At 46.5% G+C, this 19,953-nt stretch overlaps 1 protein-coding gene across 1 annotated transcript in view; it reads left to right on the top strand.

Moving 5' to 3' along the window:
• Nucleotides 1-18,799, top strand: part of LOC120928541 (vomeronasal type-2 receptor 26-like) — a 35,947-nt gene extending 17,148 nt beyond the window's left edge. Inside the window, exons 3-4 of the mRNA XM_040339637.1 lie at nt 7,036-7,159; nt 17,874-18,799. Coding sequence (XP_040195571.1) covers nt 7,036-7,159; nt 17,874-18,766 — 1,017 coding nt within the window. The 3' untranslated portion in view covers nt 18,767-18,799. The remainder of the gene's footprint in view (nt 1-7,035; nt 7,160-17,873) is intronic.
• Nucleotides 18,800-19,953: the final 1,154 nt, after the last annotated feature.

Raw genomic sequence — 19,953 nt, 5'->3', positions numbered from 1 at the left:
CAAGGCATCTCCCTGTTCTTCCTAGTGACAGGACACTGATCGCCTGCTCCCTGTAATCGGGAACAGTGATCAGTGTCGTGTCACAGTAAGCCCCACCCCACACAGTTAGAATCACTCCCTAGGACACACTTAAAGCGGAGGTTCACCCTAAATTTTTACTTTGGCTGAGGTCAACTAGCAGGCATAGACAATAACTAATCCGTTGTTTGTTTGTTTTTTTAATCGCGATCCTTACCTTGGTACTGCAGCAGTTTCTCTCCTGTCAATCAAGATTCCCCACGGGAGTGGGCGTGTATCATCCTTTTCCCCCGACCAGCGTTATGTCTCCTGGGAGTGAGTCATGAGAATCCCAGGAGACGCGCTGTGCTGAAATCCCGCGATATCTCGCGGGTCATGTGGCTATAGATGATAGAAAAGGTAGAAGTCTTCACAACGGGGCGTGAGCTTATTACGCCGGCCGTTGTTATGGCAACCGCGTAGTGTTGACGGCGACGCTCGCCGTCAACACTGCACATGCGTGGGATAGAGCGGTGAATGCTGGGACATCAGCATTCACCGTATCCCGAAAGACTACCCTGTGGGCTTCAGAGTGCCCACAGTTAAGATGGAAACGTCCATCGCTCGTTTTTTTAAAATATAGTTTGCGCGACAAAACGTATCCAGAGTGGGACACACGGGCTGTCGACTACTACAGGTAAGAGCGCTAGAACGATACAAATAAAGAAAACTGAAAACCCGTGGAACCCCCGCTTTAACCACTTCCTCGCCCCCTAGTGGTTAACCCCTTCCCTGCCAGTCACATTTATACAGTAATCAGTGCATTTTTATAGCACTGATCGCTGTGAAAATGTGAATGGTCCCAAAATGGCGTCAAAAGTGTCCGAGGTATCCGCCATAATGTCACAGTCACAATAAAAATCGCTGATCGCCGCCATTAGAAGTAAAAAAAAAATATTAATAAAAATGCCATAAAACTATCCCCTATTTTGTAGACGCTATAACTTTTGCGCAGACCAATAAATAAGCGCTTATTACGATTTTTTTACCAAAAATATGTAGAAGAATACGTATCGCCTAAACTGAGGGGAAAAAATATATATTCTTGGGGATATTTATTATAGAAAAAAGTAAAAAAATATTGCTTTTTTTTTTTCAAAATTGTCGCTCTATTTTTGTTTATAGCGCAAAAAAATGTGTGGGGAAAAAAGGACGTCAATTTTGTTTGGGAGCCGCGTCGCACGACCGCGCAATTGTCAGTTAATACGACGCAGTGCCGAATCGCAAAAAGTGGCCCGGTCATTTGGCAGCCAAATCCTCCGGGGCTGAAGTGGTTAAAGAGTGGAGAAACCACTCTGATTGGATGAATACATTTGTGTAAAAAAGACTGTGGCGCTAACTCATGTACAAATCTTCATCTTAAACCATAAGTGATAATTTCATATATACCATGCAACACCAGAATTGAAAAAAAAAAACGAATAATAAAAAATGTATACTATAAATATAGTCCAAAACAATTTCTCCAATGTATCTTTATAGAAAAAGTCCAATCACCGTGAGAAGGGGAAACAGAACATTCTTCAAATAGTTCTCCACCGCAGAGTGAACAAAATGAAAACTCACCAGAGCTTTAACCCCTTCACTGCCAGTGACATTTATACAGAAATCAGTGCATTTTTTTAGCACTGATCGCTCTATAAATATCAATGGTCCCAAAAATGTATCAAAAGTGTCTGATCTGCCGCAATACCGCTAAAAATCGTAGATCACCGCAATTACAAGTAAAGATAAATACATAATAAAAACCATTAAAATGCCATAAATCTTCCCCATAGATTGTAGATGCTATAACGTTTGCGCATACCATTCAATATACACTTATTGTGATATTATTTTTACCAAAAAGTAGTTTTAAATAAAGCCAACTACATTTTTCCATTTTATAGACCCAGGCCCGGAGCGTGCGTAACATATCCTATTTACGTTACGCCTCCGCAACTTAGACGGGCAAGTGCAGTATTCTCAAAGCACTTGCTCCGTAAGTTGCGGTGGCGTAGCGTAAATAGGCCGGCGTAACCCCGCCTAATTCAAATGTGGAAAAATGGGGTGTGTGTTATGTAAATGTTATGTGACCCCACGTAAATGACGCTTTTTGGACATATCCCAGTGTGCATTGCTCCAAAGTACGCCGCAAGGACATATTGGTTTCGACGTGAACGTAAATTACGTCCAGCCCCATTCACGGACGACTAACGCAAACAACGTCAATTTTTCAAAATTTGACGCGGGAACGACGTCAATACTTAACATTGGTACGCCGCATGTACGCCTCATATAGCAGGGGTAAATTTATGCCGGGAAAAGCCTAACGTAAACGGCGTATCTGTACTGCGTCGGCCGGGCGTACGTTCGTGAATTTTCATATCTAGCTGATTTACATATTTCTAAGCGTAAATCAGCGTACACGCCCCTAGCGGCCAGCGTAAATATGCAGTTAAGATACGACGGCGTAAGAGACTTACGCCGGTCGGATCTAATACAAATCTATGCGTAACTGATTCTAAGAATCAGGCGCATAGATACGAAGGCTCGGACTCAGAGTTACCACGGCGTATCTGGAGATACGCCGGCGTAACTCGTTTGAGAATCCGGGCCCATAGGTTCAAGTAAAACCAACTAAATTATAGAAAAGCTTAAGTTAAGAACACAATACATTAAAGTGGATGTAAACCCCCTCTCATCCTTTCTAAACTACTGCCATAGTGTTGATCTATAAGGATATAGATGCCTCCTGCATGTATCCTTACCTGTCAAATGTCTTTCCTCTGTCTGTTAGGAGACCTGAAAAACTGCAGATTCTGTGGGTGGATCTGTTGTCTGGAGCTCGGTGGGTGGAGTCGTGATGTTAGTAGACTCCCCGCCCTCCTCTACACTCCCCTTTTCAACATGCATTTTCTCTTGTGTAGCCTGTAGCTCTACGTCGGCTCTCTCGCAGGCCACTAGGGGCCCGCTCGCCCCCGACTCCCGTGCACGTGCCCGGCGGGCGCGATCGCCGCCGGGCACCCGCGATTGCTCGTTACAGAGCGGGGACCGGGAGCTGTGTAAACACACAGCAGAGGGGAAAATGCTGATCTTCTGTTCATACAATGTATGAACAGAAGATCAGTGATTTCCCCTAGTGAGGCCACCCCCCCTACAGTTAGAACACGCCCAGGGACATACTTAACCCCTTCCCCGCCCCTAGTGTTAACCCCATCCCTGCCAGTGGCATTTTTATAGTAATCCAATGCATTTTTATAGCACTGATCGCTATAAAAATGCCAATGGTCCCAAAAATGTGTCAAAAGTGTCCGAAGTGTCCGCCATAATGTCGCAGTGCCTTAAAAAAATCTCTGATCGCCGCCATTACCAGTAAAAAACAATATTAATAAAAATGCCATAAAAATACCCCCTATTTTGTAAACGCTATAACTTTTGCGCAAACCAATCAATAAACGCTTATTGCAATTGTTTTTACTAAAAATAGGCAGAAGAATACGTATCGTCCTAAACTGAGGAAAAAAAAAAGTTTTTTTATATATTTTTTGGGGGATATTTATTATAGCAAAAAGTAAAAAATATTAATTTTTTTCAAAATTGTCGCTCTATTTTTGTTTATAGCTCAAAAACTAAAAAACACAGAGGTGATCAAATACCATCAAAAGAAAGCTCTATTTGTGGGAAAAAAAGGACGCCAATTTTGTTTGGGAGCCACGTCGCACGACCGCGCAATTGTCTGTTAAAGCGACGCAGTGCCGAATCGCAAAAAGTACTCTTGCCTTCGACCAGCAATATGGTCCGGGGATTAAGTGGTTAAAGTGTGAACTTTTGAAGATAGATTCCCCACATCTAGCTCTAAAAAGATCCTCAGAAAAACTTCAAAGACGTATTTTAGGTTTTCAGGGTAGATCAGGCTAAAATCATAAATGAGTCCCATAATCATCCTTTCTGATACAAAAGGAGAGTGTGCTATATGAAAAAAATACACTATACCAATATGTTTGTTTTTCCTGCCAATGCAGCATAAATATGGGATATTTGTTTTTTAAATGTAATAAATTAGTACAAAGGGGGCGGGGCTTTAGGTTACATAATCTAATGTTGAATATCCAATATCTAAAAAAACAAAGAAATAAAAAGCTTGTTTTGTGGTACAAATCAGCACAAGGGCAAAAAAAACGAATTGTATAGTTGTTTTTAAAATGTAACAACATGTGGTGCAAAGAGGGAGAGGTTTCATCAACTATAATGCGCAATATCTCTGAAACCAAATCGGCACATTATGTTTGTTTTTGCAGCACAAATCAGCACAGCTGCAGTGCAAACAAACGCTATATTTGTTTTTACATTTTAAAAACGTTGGCACGGATTCACAAACAGCGGCGCATATTTATGCCGCCGTAGCGTATCTTCTTTACGCCGACGCAGCACATAGAGGCAAGCACTGTCTTCACAAAGCCAGTGCTGCCAAATCTGCGCTGGGTTTCCAAGTCGTAAGTCGGCGTGACCCCATGCAAATGATGGGCTGAGCGACAGACAGATACGAATCGCCAACTGCGCATGCGCCGGGACGTGGACGCATCCTTCTGCGCATGCTCAGAATCACGTCGGAACAACTGCCTAAGATACGACGGATCAATGCCTACGGCGTGAACGTAACCTACGCCCAGCCATATTCACGTCCAACATAAACAACGTAAAATACGACGGATTGTGTTCCCTGATCCATACCTTTGCATGGGTTGCGCCTCATCTATAGGGAATAACTTTACGCCGGACGTACGACTTACGCAAACCGCGTATATTATGCGCCGGGCGCAAGTACGTTCGTGAATCGGTGTATCTCCTTCATTTGCATATGTGCATAGAAAATCAATGGGAGTGGCAAATGCGCTCAGCGTAAATATGTGCCCGCAATACGACGGCGTAGGCAAGTTATGTCGTTTTTTTAGGCGTATCTTAGTATGTGGGTCGGCGCATAGATAAGACGGCGCACATTTGTATTTACGTCGGCGTATCTTGAGATACGTCGGCGCAAGTGCTTTGTGAATCCGGGCCATTGGGTGCAAAGTGGGTGGGGCTTGAACTCCAATATCTCAAAAAAATGAACCGGCTGAAACATTTATTTTTGTGACACAAAACAGTTTTTAAGCTTAACAGCCGGCGGTCCCTCACCCTGCATCTTGGTTGCGTTCTGCCGAATGCAGTAAGACCAACTTTGCATGCGCACAAGTCAGTTGTCTCAATAGTTGTATACAACAGACAAATGTCCATTTATTATAAATATATTAAATATATTAATCGGCAAATACTGTAAAATACTGTATATACTCGAGTATAAGCCGATCCGAATGTAAGCCGAGGTACCTAATTTTACCACAAAAAACTGGGAAAACTTATTGCCTCGAGTATAAGCCTAGGGTGTCCATGTGCATGCCTCACTTTGCCTCACTGTGCCTCGCTTTGCCTCACTGTGTCCATATGCATGCCTCACTGGGCCTCACTTTGCCTTACTTTGCCTCACTGTGTCCATGTGCATGCCTCACTATGCCCATGCCTCACTGTTTCCATGCCTCACTGTGTCCATGCCTCACTGTGCCCATGACTAGACTGACATTTAACATGGTAGTCTATGGAAGGGGTGCCCAGCTTTGAAAAATCAGTGCTCCCCGGGGCCCTAGGTCCCACAGACAGCAAACTTTGCACACTTGTAGAGGATAAATGGGGCTACAAGTGTGCCATGTTTCGGGGTCCAGAGAACCTACGGCCGGCTGGTACCGGGTCCCCAAATTTACCAGAGAAATTACCATTTAACATGGGAGTCTATGGAAGGAGTGCCCGACTTTGAAAAATTGGTGCTCCCCGACCGTAGGTCCCCCGGACAACAACCTTTGCACACTTCTAGAGTAATAGTGGGGCTATTTGTGTGCTAAGTTTGGGGTCCAGGGAACCTACTGCCGGCCGGTACCCGGGTCCCCAAATCCGGGAGATCAGGCGCAAAAATGTGACTCGAGTATAAGTCGTGGGGGGCATTTTTATCACCAAAAAATTGGCTGAAAAACTTGGCGTATACTCGAGTATATACAGTAAACATTTTGGATGGTAAGTTAAGCTACATTTAAAGCATGTGAATTTGATAAGAATGTTCATTCTTACCTTTCGATGGCATTGCATGGCTTTGTAGTGACTTGGAAAAATTCTTGTCACTGCTGGTGTTCTTTTCTCCTGATGGGCCTCAAACGTATGGGAACTGACTTGTACAGGCTTTCAAAGATTCCCGAAAGACGTCAAACTCTTTAAAGCGGGGGTTCACCCTTAGAGGGCACTTTTTCCCCTTAGATTCCTGCTTGTTTTCTCTAGGGGAATCGGCTATTTGTTTTAAAATATGATCCGTACTTACCCGTTTACGAGATGCATCCTCTCCGTCGCTTCCGGGTATGGGCTGCGGGAATGGGCGTTCCTTCTTGATTGACAGTCTTCCGAGAGGCTTCCGACGGTCGCATCCATCGCGTCACGATTTTCCGAAAGAAGCCGAACGTCGGTGCGCAGGCGCAGTATAGAGCCGCACCGACGTTCGGCTTCTTTCGGCTACGAGTGACGCGATGGATGCGACCGTCGGAAGCCTCTCGGAAGACTGTCAATCAAGAAGGAACGCCCATTCCCGAAGCCCCATACCCGGAAGCGACAGAAGAAGATGCATCTCGAAAACGGGTAAGTACGGATCATATTTTAATACAAATAGCCGATTCCCCTAGACCGAACGAGCAGGAATCTAAGGGGAGAAATTTTTTTTTTTATAAATGGGTGAACTCCCGCTTTAACCACTTCAATACCAGGCACTTCCCATCTTTCCTGCCCAAGCCAATTTTGCAAACCAAAACCTCATTCCTTTTTGAAATGCTTAGTCTCATGAGATATGATGGAACTTTACAACATAATAATACTAATAATAATAATAATAATAATAATAATAATAATATTAATATCTGATTTCAGATTCCGGTATCTCGATGCTCAGATCCCTGTTTACCTGGCAGCCGAAAAAAGTTTGGATCTTCAATTCATAAATGTTGCTATGAGTGTGTCCCGTGTCCAGAAGGAGAGATCTCCAACATTTCTGGTAGAGTTTGTATTTGATAATACGTTATTATTGGACTGAATACATGTTATCACTGTAGTTAAAGTGTATGTAATGGAAAGCACATATCTGCCTAATGTGCACATTTCCACATGTTTTACCTCTTCTAACGCGGAGTCCCACCCTAAAGTGGAACTTCCGCTCATCTGATACATTCACCCCTCCGGTGCTGCAATTGGTGCCTTTCGGGGGGACTGGATAGTAAGAGTTAGGCCGACTTATCAGTAGATAAGCCGACCTAACTCAGAATCTACGCCGACCTATGTTTAAGCGTATGCTCAAACAGAGATATGCTTAAACATATCTAAGGTTGCAATTTTTTGGATGGCCGATTTACGAACGTACGCCCGGCCGCCGCAGTAGTTTTACGCTGTTTCCGTAAAGGCATTAGCTAAAGTTATTCCATCTATTAGGTGGAATAACAATGTTAAAGTATGGCCACCGTTCCCGCCGCGAGATTCTAATTTTTTACGTTGTTTGCGTAAGTCGTCCGCGAATTGGGATTTACGTCGTTTACGTCCACGTCAAAATCAATAGGCCCGTGCGGCGTGCTTAGCCGCAATGCACCCTTGGAAATGTAGGCGCCCGGCGCATGCGCATTAAGAAAACAACGTATAAAAAACGTGAGGTCAAGCCTCATTACCATAAAACACGCCCCCCTCCAAGACATTTGAATTCAGCGCCCTTACGCCCGCCTGCTTTAGGCTACGCCGCCGTATATTAGCAGGCAAGTACATTGAGAATCATGTACTTGCCTAGCTAACTTACGGCGGCGCAGCCTAAACAGGCTAAGCTACGCAGCCGCAAGTTTAAGCCTTTCTCTGTGAATCTACCTATTTGACAGGTATCGTTTCCCACTTCCGGGAGTCCGGGCCGCGGCCTGTTCCATCACCGTGGGGCTCCCTCCTCCTCCCACGGCCGTCGGGCCAATAGGAAAGAGGAGCAGGGCCCCGCGCAAGCGCAGTAGGGTTCCTGGCGTGAAGCCAAAAGGCTACACTGCCGGGTTCCCCTACCCGCAATTGCGGCGGCAGCACCCGACAGTTGATGGAAACATCAGCTGCGGTGCCGACATCGAGGGACTCCAGGACAGGTAAGTGTCCTATTATTAAAAGCCAGCAGCTGCAGTATGTGTAGCTGCTGTTTTTTTTGGCCAGAACACCGCTTTAACCACTTCCATACAGGGCACTTACGCACCTTCCTGCCCAAGCCAATTTTCAGCTTTCAGCACTGTCGCACTTTGAATGACAATTGCGCGGTCGTGCTACACTGTACCCAAACAAAATTGGCGTCCTTTTTTCCCCACATATAGAGCTTTCTTTTGGTGGTATTTGATCACTTCTGCGATTTTTTTTTTGCGCAACAACTAAGAAAAGACTGAAAATTTGGAAAAAAAATAAAGTTTTTATTTTTTTCTGTTAATTTTTTTGTAAATAAGTACGTTTTATTCTTCAATTACGGGCACTGATATGGCGGCACTGATGGGCACCGATGAGGTGGCACTGATGGGCGCCGATAAGGTAGTACTGATGGGCACTGATGAGGTGGCACTGATAGGCGCGCCCGGTATGGGGCACTGATGGGCGCTGGTATGCGGCACTGATGGGCACTCATAGGCGGCACTGATGGGCACTCATAGGCGGCACTGATGGGCACTCATGGGCGGCACTGATGGGCGGCACTGAAGGGCACTCATAGGCGGCACTGGGCACTCATAGGCGGCACATATGGGCACTCATGGGCGGCACATATGGGTGGCACTGATGGGTACTTATGGGTGGCACTGATGGGTACTTATGGGTGGCACTGATGGGCACTGGGCATGGATTGGCACTGTGGGGTGGCACTGATGGACACTGTGGGGTGGCACTGATGGACACTGAGGGGTGGCACTCCATGTTGCCAATCAGTGCCCATGTGTGGGCACTGATTGGCATCTTTTTTTTCTGTTTTTTTTTATTTATATTTTTAAAAAAAAAAAATTTTTTGCCCATTTTTATTTATATTGCCCATTTTTTTTTTTGCCTATTTTTTTTTAATTCCCTGGTGATCCGAGGGGGCGATCCGAGGGGGGGCTGCGCTGATAAACAGTCAGCACGAACCCCCCTGTCAGGAGAGTCGCCGATTGGCTCTCCTCTACTCGCGTCTGTCAGACGCGAGTGAGGAAGAGCCATCAACGGCTCTTCCTGTTTACATCGTGATCAGCCGTGATTCGACACGGCTGATCACGTGGTAAAGTGTCTACGTGGGAGACACTTTACCTAGATCGGTGTTGCGGGGTGTCAGACTGACACCCCGCAACAACAATCGCCGCGATGTGCGCCCCCGGGGGCATGCAGCGGCTCAATATCCTGAGGACGTCATATGACGTCCAGTCAGGATCAGACAACCACTTTGCCGCCGTCAATCTGTCATTGGCGGGCGGCAAGTGGTTAAAGACCTTGCAAATACAGAAAGATCCCCGTTGATTCTGCCAGAAATGCTCCAAATTCCCGTTGTGGGCTGACAACACACAGGAGTTTGTAAATTGAAATCAGAAGAAATGGTGTCAGCAGTGCCCAGTTGTATTTTGCTACTGCTACTACTACTACTACTACTACTACTACTACTGTTATGCACTTAGGGGCTAAGAATATGCATGCATCATACATACTAGGGGGAGTACAACTGGGGGAATCAATGGTGGAGATCTGGGTGTTCTGGTAGATCATATTTTTAATAATAATAATACCATGTAACGCCAAGCTGCGGTTTCTAAAGTGAGCAAAAACCTTTCTTGTATAGAGAGGTATGGACTCCAGAGAGAGAGATATCATTTTGCCCCCCTGTACAAATCATTAGTAAAACCTCATCTGGAATATGCAGTTCAGTTTTGGGCCCCAATTCTCATAAAGGATATCGGAGAACTGGAGAAAGTGCAGAGAAGGTCAACCAAACTGATAAGAGGCATGGAGGAGCTCAGCTATGAGGAAAGATTGGAGGAACTGAATTTATTCACTCATGAGAAGAGAAGAATAAGGGGGGATATGATCAACATGTACAAATATATAAGGGGTCCATATAGTGAACTTGGTGTTGAGTTATTTGCATTAAGGTCATCACTGAGGAATAGGGGGCACTCTTTATATCTAGAGGAAACAATATTAAATCTACAAATACAGAAATGTGGAATAGACTCCCTCAAGAGCTGGTTCTGTTTGTCTTATGTCCTACTGTGGGCTGACAACACATAGCACTTTTGGGGACTTTAACCACTTCCCGCCCGGTCAATAGACAATTGACGTCCGGGAAGTGGTTGTGTTATCCTGACTGGATGTCTATTGACATCCAGCAGGATAACATGCCGGCATGCGCCCTGTGGGGGCGCGCAGCGCGGCGATCAGAGATTCGGGATCTCAGTCTGACACCCTGCATCTCCGATCTCGGTAAAGAGCCTCCGGCAGAGGCTCTTTACCACATGATCAGCCGTGTCCAATCATGGCTGATGTAAATAGGAAGAGCCATTGATCGGTTCTTCCTCACTCGTGTCTGACAGACGCGAGTAGAGGAGAGCCAATCGGCGGCTCTCCTGACAGCGCAGCCCCCCCTCGGATGCCCACACTGGACCACCAGGGAAGGGGGAAACCATAAAAAAACATCAGGGAAGTGGGCAACCATAAAAAAAACACAGAAAAAAAAAATGACCACAATAGATACCAATCAGTGCCCACAAATGGGCACTGACTGGCAACATGGGCACTGACTGGCACAAATTGGTAAATAAACAAGTGATGCCCAGCAATGCCATCAGTGCCACCGCTCAGTTTCCATCAGTGCCACCCCTCAGTGTCCATCAGTGCCACCTCTCAGTGCCCATCCATCCCCAGTGCCCACCTATCAGTGCCCATCTGTGCCACCCATAAGTACCCATCAGTGCCACCCATCAGTGCCGCCCATGAGTTCCCATCAGTGCCGCCTATGAGTGCCCATCAGTGCCGCCTATGAGTGCCCATCAGTGCCGCATACCAGTGCCGCCTATCAGTGGCCATCAGTGTCGCCTATCAGTGCCCATCAGTGCCACCTTATCAGTGCCCATCAGTGCCACCTCATCGGTGCCCATCAGTGCCGCCATATCAGTGCCCGTAATTGAAGAAGAAAACGTACTTATTTACAAAAAAAATAACATAAAAAAATAAAAAATAAAAAAAATTCAAAATTTTCTGTCTTTTTTTAGTTGTTGCGCAAAAAAAAAATTGCAGAGGTGATCAAATACCACCAAAAGAAAGTTCTATTTGTGGGAACAAAATTATAAAAAAAATTGTTTGGGTACAGTGTAGCATGACCGCGCAATTGTCTCTCAAAATGCGACAGCGCTGAAAGCTGAAAATTGGCTTGGGCAGGAAGGTGCGTAAGTGCCTGGTATGGAAGTGGTTAATAGTCAATTTTTTTTCTATTAAGATAACAAACATGTTATACTTGCCTGCTCTGGGCAGTTGGTTTTGCACAGAGCAGTCCAATCCTCCTCTTCTCGGGTCCCTGGCTAGAGCTTCAGCTCCCTGTATCCATTGAGACACAGAGCTGCAGCCCCATCCTGCCCCCTCTCTCTCCTAAATGGCTAACTGAGTTTGATTGACAGCAGCAAATGTGCCGCTTCTGTGTCTCAGCCAATCAGGAGGGAGAGTCATGGACAGCTGAGGGACTCGTGGACATTGCTGTACAGAGATGGGGCTCAGGTAAGTATTAAGGGAACTGAGGGTGGCTGCTGCACACAGAAGGATTTTGAAGATAAAAAACCTTCTGGCTTTACAACCATGTTAACAACCATACAACAATGTCAGCTTTGTCCAGTTCTTTTGATAATCTACTTAAACCAACCTCCCATCATATTCTTCACAATCTAGAGACTATTGATGACCACACAATATGCAATTTTTTTTTTCTTCCAAACTAATTGTATTTGGAATATATTCTGTCAGGGTCACTTAGCGCACCTGCTCCTTATTCCAGCACCCCCGGGTGTTGGCTGTTGCATTCTCCCTGTCTGTGTTCACCGGCAAGATGATTGATCTTGTCAGTCACCTGAAATAAGGAAACCGAACACTCTATCCCTTGCTTGTGATAGAGACAGAGGGCCATATTCCCGTAGTTTTTGGGCGGGCGTCGCGTAAGCCATTTACACTCCGTCGCCCCAACCTACAGGAGCAAGTGCTGTATTCCCCAAACACTTGCTGCGTAGTTTGGGGCGGCGTAGTGTAATTGGCCCGGCGTATCCCCGCGTAACTCCAAGGGGGCGGCTTGTATTTAAATTAAGCGCGCCCCCGATTCGAACGAACTGCGCATGCGCTGGGTTTAAAATAGCCCAGTGCGCATGCTCCAGTTCTCTGCGGAAAACGTCAATGACGCCGACGTGTGCGTCATTGACGTAAAGTCGTATTCAAGAACGACTTAGGGAAACGACGTACCCGATGGGAAAAGACGACGCGGACCCGACACCATACTTAACATGGCGTACGTGGGACTGGCGTAAGGTTACCCCTCATATAGCATGGGTAACCTTACGCTTACGTAAACGACGTTAGCGATGGTTACGTGACGCGAATTTGTTCGGGAATCGGCGTATCAGGCTCATTTGCATAAACAAATGAGACCTGAACGTAAACGCCACCGAGCGGCCAGCTGGGTAATTACATTTAAGATCCGACAGTGTAAGTGACTTACACATGTCGGATCTTAAGCGTATCTATGCGAAAATGATTCTAAGAATCACTCGCATAGATACGCGGGCCAAAAAAGAGAGATACGACAGAGTATCCTGAGATACTCCATCGTAACTATACTCAGAATATGGCCCAGAGTAACCTGCTATGTTCCTGATCAAGCCTTCCATTTTTCTGCCCTGCTTTGCTGTTGGATTTCCTTTGTATGACCTGGATCGGATATTGGACTATTCCCTAAACTCAGCCTGCCTTTTACCTACACTGTTATTGGATCGGATATTGGACTATTCCCTGAACTCAGCTTGCCTTTTACCTACACTGTTATTGGATCGGATATTGGACTATTACCTGAACTCAGCAGGCCTTTTACCTGGACTGTCATAGAATCACACTATCTGTCTGCTAAATTGCAAGTAGTCTGTTGTTTGCTCTGCTTAGGTCTGCCCTGGTGTGGTAACCAGGCACTGTAGTATTTTGTATAAGTCCTGGGCAACCAAGTACCAGTAGACCTGTTTGCCTTAAGGGAAATGGGGCTGATATAGGTGAAGCACGCAGTAGCTAGCTATAGTGTCTGACCACCTGCATTGTGGTAGACGTGACATTTGTGACATCTTCAGTATGCAGTACAACAGTATAACATTTTGAGATATAGAAGGGGTTTCAAGAACCAGATCAAAGTCGAAACAATATAAGGAAATCATCAGCCGGTCAGGAAATGGGGTGGGGAAGAGCGAGCGCCCCCCTCCTCCTGAACCGTACCAGTCCACATGCCCTCAACATGGGGGGGTGGGTGCTTTGGGGAAGGGGGGCCCTGCACTCCCCACCCCAAAGCACCTTGTCCCCATGTTGATGAGGACAAGGGCCTCTTCCCGACAACCCTGGCCGTTGGTTGTCGGGGTCTGCGAACAGGGGGCTTATCGGAATCTGGAAGCCCCTTTTAATAAGGAGGCTCACAGATCTCGGCCCCCCACCCTATGTGAATGAGTACCCCTACCCATTCACCTGAAAAAAAGGGTCAAAAATAAAACCTACTACACAGGTTTTTAAAGTAATTTATTAGGCAGTTCCAGGGGGTCTCTTCCGACTTCTTCTCCCCTCTCCGGCTCTTCTGCCTCCTCTGCTGATGTCTTCTCCCCTAACTGCTATCTCTCCGGTTCTTCTCCCTCTGTCCGCTGTCTTCTGCCAGGTCTCCTCTGCTATCTTCTGCTCTTTTGCCCACTCTTTTGCTTGCTCCTGCCTGGTCTTCTCTATTGTCTTCTTCCTTCTGCTCTTCTTCTGATGTTGACGTGACACTCTCTCCCACTCTATTGCCCGATGCGCGGTGTGCCACTAGTGTGTTTCATTTTTGACACTTTTTTCCAGGTGAATGGGTAGGGGTACAATGTATCCCATACTCATTAACATAAGTGGGGGGCTAGGATCTGGGGGCTCCCAGATTTCCGAAAAAGCCCTCAGACCCTGTAACGGAATGACCCATGACACCCAAAGACTTTGTGAGGATGGAGGATACTCCTGTGTCAGCGTCACTGATAACTCTTGGGTCTGAGTCCACCCTGTGCCTTTTGGGCATGGGGTGGCAAGGGAATCATCATTCATGTATTACATGAGATAGGACATCAATAATAATTCATATTGCAGGATCTTGAGAGATTGCAAGATGTGGGCCCAACCAGTCAATAGTGACTCATTTCTAGTGACATGCTAATTGCATCAGGGCTTGGAAGACATTCCATTGTCCTTGTGTAAAGGTGTTAATCCCAGGTCTGCTCCCAGAACTCTAATTATGCATACTAAATACTGCTTGCGTGTGATAACACTGTCTAGAGCCTAGCCTATTGATGCTCAGAGGTGTCAAGCTGTGTGCGGAGACGGAGTGGGTGAAGGTGTTTTGTTGTTATGCTGTTGATTAAGGAATGTTAAGTAATTACCCTTAGTGTGTGATTAGGGGGGTGGAGATCTCATTGTCCCTTTGAATACTGTCACATGCTTGTACTGTATAAAAAGCTGAGAAGAAACCATTAAAGTTGTTATTACATTTGGAACAAGTACAGAGCTGCGTGTCTCGTATTGATTCTGGGAAAATGGGATGCCTGCTGGTCTGTCTGTGTGTCAGATGAGCTGTTGTCGTGGATGGAAGGTCGTAAACGGTGGTGACCGTTACAGTGGTGGCACAGCAGTGGGATAATTCCATCGCTTAAAGGACGGCTACAAGGACACAGGACGATGGAGACGCTGTATGAACGGCTGAAGCTCTCTTCCCTCAAGGACTTACTGGAGAGCCGGGGCAGATCGGCCTGCAACCGTAAGAGAAGGGACATTATCGCACAACTTGTCGAAATGGATAGAGCTGAGAGGCCCAGCGTAACAGACAGGACACCCGAGGAAGAGTTTTGGGACCGGGCTGTTAGACGTGGACTGGCACAGTATGGACCTAATCCTCCACCGGAGATCATAGACCGGGTTATAGCGGCTGTGGATGCCACTTGGCTAGAGCAAAGAGGTGCTGCAGCAGCAGAAGTCACAGCAGCACCAACTGAAGAGAGGGGAGAGGTACAGATGCCAGTCACCATGGAAGTGGAGTTCGAGGGAGCCGGGGCAATTGGCCCTTCTCCCCAGCAACAAGCTGTGGTGGTAAAGCGTTTACCCCCAGCTGAATCCCTGGCAGCAGGGCAGGATGATACTGGCTGCGGCACACAACTGCAGCTTGAGCTGACATCGGGGGATGGGACTGTGGTCTCCCCCCAAAGCGACCCAGCAGAAGAGCTGGAAACAGAGCAGAGCGCCACCAGCCTCTGCTCTCACCTAGCAGGAGAGGGAGTTCCTGTGGGAGTGGATGGGACTGTGGTCTCCACTCAAAGCGACCCAGCAGAAGAGCTGGCAACAGAGCAGAGTGCCACAAGCCTCTGCTCTCTACTAATGGAAGAGGGAGTTCCTGGGGCAGTGGATGGGACTGTGGTCTCCACTGACACAACCCCAGAAAATGGTGCGTCACCGAGACAGGAGGATGTCGGCTTGGCTTTGCAAGCATCGGGGGATTTTCACCTACCAGTGGATGGGACTTCAGTCTCCACTGGTATACCCCAGGAATGGTGGCCAGTTGGCCCAGATCCCCAGCAGCATGATGGAGTGAGCCCAATCACCCTGTCTTCTCTCCAGCGGCTGAAAGCACTCCAGGGAGAAGGGCCAGTCCAGGCCTCTCCCCAGCGGCAGGCAGATTCTCTGAGAGAGACAGAGGTTGGCTGGGTGAGTAATGCTCTGTTTGGAGCCATTTATTTGGGGTACGGTATGGATACCAGCATTGGAGGACTGGATCTACTGACTGACTTCGGAGTCAACCTGTTCGGGGTCTCCTCCTGTGTCAGTCTCCCACCGAAAGGGGAGAGATGTAACGGAATGACCCATGACACCCAAAGACTTTGTGAGGATGGAGGATACTCCTGTGTCAGCGTCACTGATAACTCTTGCATCTGAGTCCACCCTGTGCCTTTAGGGCATGGGGTGGCAAGGGAATCATAATTCATGTATTACATGAGATAGGACATCAATAATAATTCATATTGCAGGATCTTGAGAGATTGCAAGATGTGGGCCCAACCAGTCAATAGTGACTCATTTCTAGTGACATGCTAATTGCATCAGGGCTTGGAAGACATTCCATTGTCCTTGTGTAAAGGTGTTGTAACGGACAGGTGTTAATCCCAGGTCTGCTCCCAGAACTCTAATTATGCATACTAAATACTGCTTACGTGTGATAACACTGTCTAGAGCCTAGCCTATTGATGCTCAGAGGTGTCAAGCTGTGTGCGGAGACGAAGTGGGTGAAGGTGTTTTGTTGTTATGCTGTTGATTAAGGAATGTTAAGTAATTACCCTTAGTGTGTGATTAGGGGGGTGGAGATCTCATTGTCCCTTTGAATACTGTCACATGCTTGTACTGTATAAAAAGCTGAGAAGAAACCATTAAAGTTGTTATTACATTTGGAACAAGTACAGAGCTGCGTGTCTCGTCTTGATTCTGGGAAAATGGGATGCCTGCTGGTCTGTCTGTGTGTCAGATGAGCTGTTGTCGTGGATGGAAGGTCGTAAACGGTGGTGACCGTTACAGACCCCAACAACCAATGACCAGGTTTGTCTGGAAGAGGCCCTTGCCCTCATCAACATGGGCACAAGGTGCTTTGGGGTGGGGGGCGCGCAGGACCCCCCACCCAAAAGCAACCCCCATCCATGTTGAGGGCATGCGGACTGGTACAGTACAGGAGGGGGGGCGCTCGCTCGTCCCACCGCCTTTCCTGACCGCCCGGGCTGCGTGTTTGGATAAGGGTCTAGTATGTACTCTGGGGGACCTTCACGCCACTTTTTAGGTGCAGAGGATTCCTCTTAAAATCCATACCAGACCGAAGGACCTGGTATGCTCTTAGAGGGGGAACCCATGCCATTGTTTTTTTTTTTTATTTAGTGTGGAGTTCCCCCTCAAGATCATCAGAGCACAAGTCGCATGCCAAAGTCAGATCATGCAAGACGGTGATCCGACTTCAGTGACATTCAATGGGCTGAAGTAGGATCGAAGTACAAAGTTAGACCGACCTGTGTCGGACCAGTTAAGATGGCTCCCATAGGGAAACATTGATTTTCACACGTCAGGCAACATGAGCTTCCAATGTCAGAGCATTTGTCGTACCACTGTGAACCCGGCCTCAAACACATTTCTCGTAAAACCTTTTTTTTTCTGTTTCACTCGTTATTGTGTTCTTATGGAAACAAGTGTTTTTATTTTTAATTTTACCATTTCCCAATGGGCAGTCTCTACTTATAGGATAATTATCTAACTATCTATGCTATACGAAAATCAATAGATGGTGTTGCGCTCCACAATAATTAAAATAAATTATATCTATGCTATATTGCCCCACAATGCTCTAATGACAACACATGACAATTATTTTTTCCCAGAATCTCCAACCCAAATGCTCAATGTGCTTGTTTTGTTTTTTGTTTTTTCTGCAGACAGTACAAACTGCATGAAATGCCCTGATGATGAATGGCCAAATGAGAAGAAGGATCGGTGTGTTCCAAAATTGGTGGAATTCCTCTCCTACACTGATGATCCCATTGTTGGAGTATTTTCAGCCGTCTCCATCCTCTGTTGTCTTCTGACTGGTTTAATATTGAGGATATTTATACATTACCAGGACACCCCCATTGTTAAAGCCAATAACCGGGACCTGAGCTATCTTCTCCTGGTCTCCATCATGCTGAGCTTCCTCTGTGTCTTCTTGTTCCTCGGCCATCCAGTAGATGTGACCTGCATGCTGCGTGTCACCTCTTTTGGTGTCATCTTCTCAGTTGCCGTCTCTTCTCTACTTGCCAAAAGTATCATGGTGTGTATTGCTTTTAAAGCCACCAAACCTGGGAGTCCCTGGAGGAAATGGATGGGAACCAAACTGCCAAATTGTATAATTTGTGTCTTCTCATTGGTCCAAGTCATAATCTGTGTCACTTGGTTGTCTATTTCTCCTCCCTTCCAGGATCGGGACACTCACTCTTATCAGGGGAAGATCATCATTCAGTGTAATGAGGGTTCAGTTATCGGCTTCTACTCTGTCCTGGGATATATGGGGCTTCTGGCAGCTGTGAGTTTCATTATCGCTTTTTTAGCCAGGACATTACCGGACAGTTTTAATGAGGCCAAGTACATCACCTTCAGCATGCTGGTGTTCTGCAGTGTCTGGATTGCCATGATCCCGGCCTATCTGAGCACCAGAGGGAAATACATGGTGGCTGTGGAGGTTTTTGCAATAATGGCCTCAAGTTCTGGACTTCTTGGCTGTATATTTTTCCCAAAAAGTTACATAATTCTGTTCAGACCTGACCTGAATACAAAAACATATATTCATTAAAATGTATGAAACAACTCTGGGTTTCCAGTAGTTACGGCATGATCTCTATTATTGTTAAAATTTGTATTTTCGTAGTGTATTAGGAATGAATGAACACTGTTAAATTTAAACATTTACTACTTATCTCTCTGGTGGATGGCAAGCTTAACATTTGCTCTGGACACTTAGTCAGGCGAGTAGTGTATTCAGAAAGAACTTGCGCCGAAGTTACGGCGGCGTAGCGTACATGGGTCGGCGTAAGCCCGCCTAATTCAAAGTAGGCTGGTAGGGGGCGTGTTGTATGCTAATGAATCGTGACCCCACGTAAATGACGCGCCTTATGAACGGCGCATGCGCGTGCATGCTCAGTATCACGTCAAATTTTGTCCCTAAGTTACGTCGACTCAATGTTTAGTCGATGTGAACGTAACCTACGCCCATCCCCATTCACAGACGACTTACGCAAACGACGTTAAATACGCTGCTGTCCCGACATTTCCGATGTCCATACCTAACATGACTTACCCCTGCTTTATGAGGGGTAAAGTTACGCCGGACCGACGCCTTACGTAAACGGCGTATATAGATGCGCCGGACGGAACTACGTTTGTGAATCGGCGTATCTAGGTCATTTGCATATTTGACGCGTAAATCAACTGAAGCGCCCCTAGCGGCCAGCGTAAATATGCACCCAAGATACAACGGCGTACTAAGACTTACGTCGGTCGGCTGAAGCCAGATTTCAGGTGTATCTAGCTTCAAGAATACCGCGCAGAGATACGACGGCGCATCTTAAAACTTACGCGGCGTATCAATAGATACGCCAGCGTAAAATCTTTCTGAATTCGGGCCTTTGAGTTTGTTGTAAATCTTGTCCCTTGCTGGTATGTAGTGGTTTCTCCCTCTGACCATTACATCACTACGGAACAATGTAGTCACTTAGTGAGGAAGAACCACTGTGAGCAGAGGGGAAAATAAGTACTGTATTTTCCGGCATATAAGACAACCTTTTACATTTAAAAAAAACGCCCAAAAATCAGGGGTCATCTTATACGGCGGGTTTAAAATGGCCAGCATAGGATTTCAGCCCGCCGGATGTGCAGGAGAGGGGGGGAGAGCGCTGGTACCGCCGGCATACGTGGTTGATCGGGAGCCGTGCATAGAGCATGAAGGAAAAGAAAAGCCATGGAATTACAGAGCGGATAGCG

The sequence above is a fragment of the Rana temporaria genome, chromosome 1, assembly GCF_905171775.1.
Source record: "Rana temporaria chromosome 1, aRanTem1.1, whole genome shotgun sequence".
In the NCBI taxonomy this organism is placed as follows: Eukaryota; Metazoa; Chordata; class Amphibia; order Anura; family Ranidae; genus Rana; species Rana temporaria.
The sequence above is the reverse complement of the archived record's forward strand: the minus strand, read 5'-3'. Positions and strand labels throughout refer to the sequence as shown.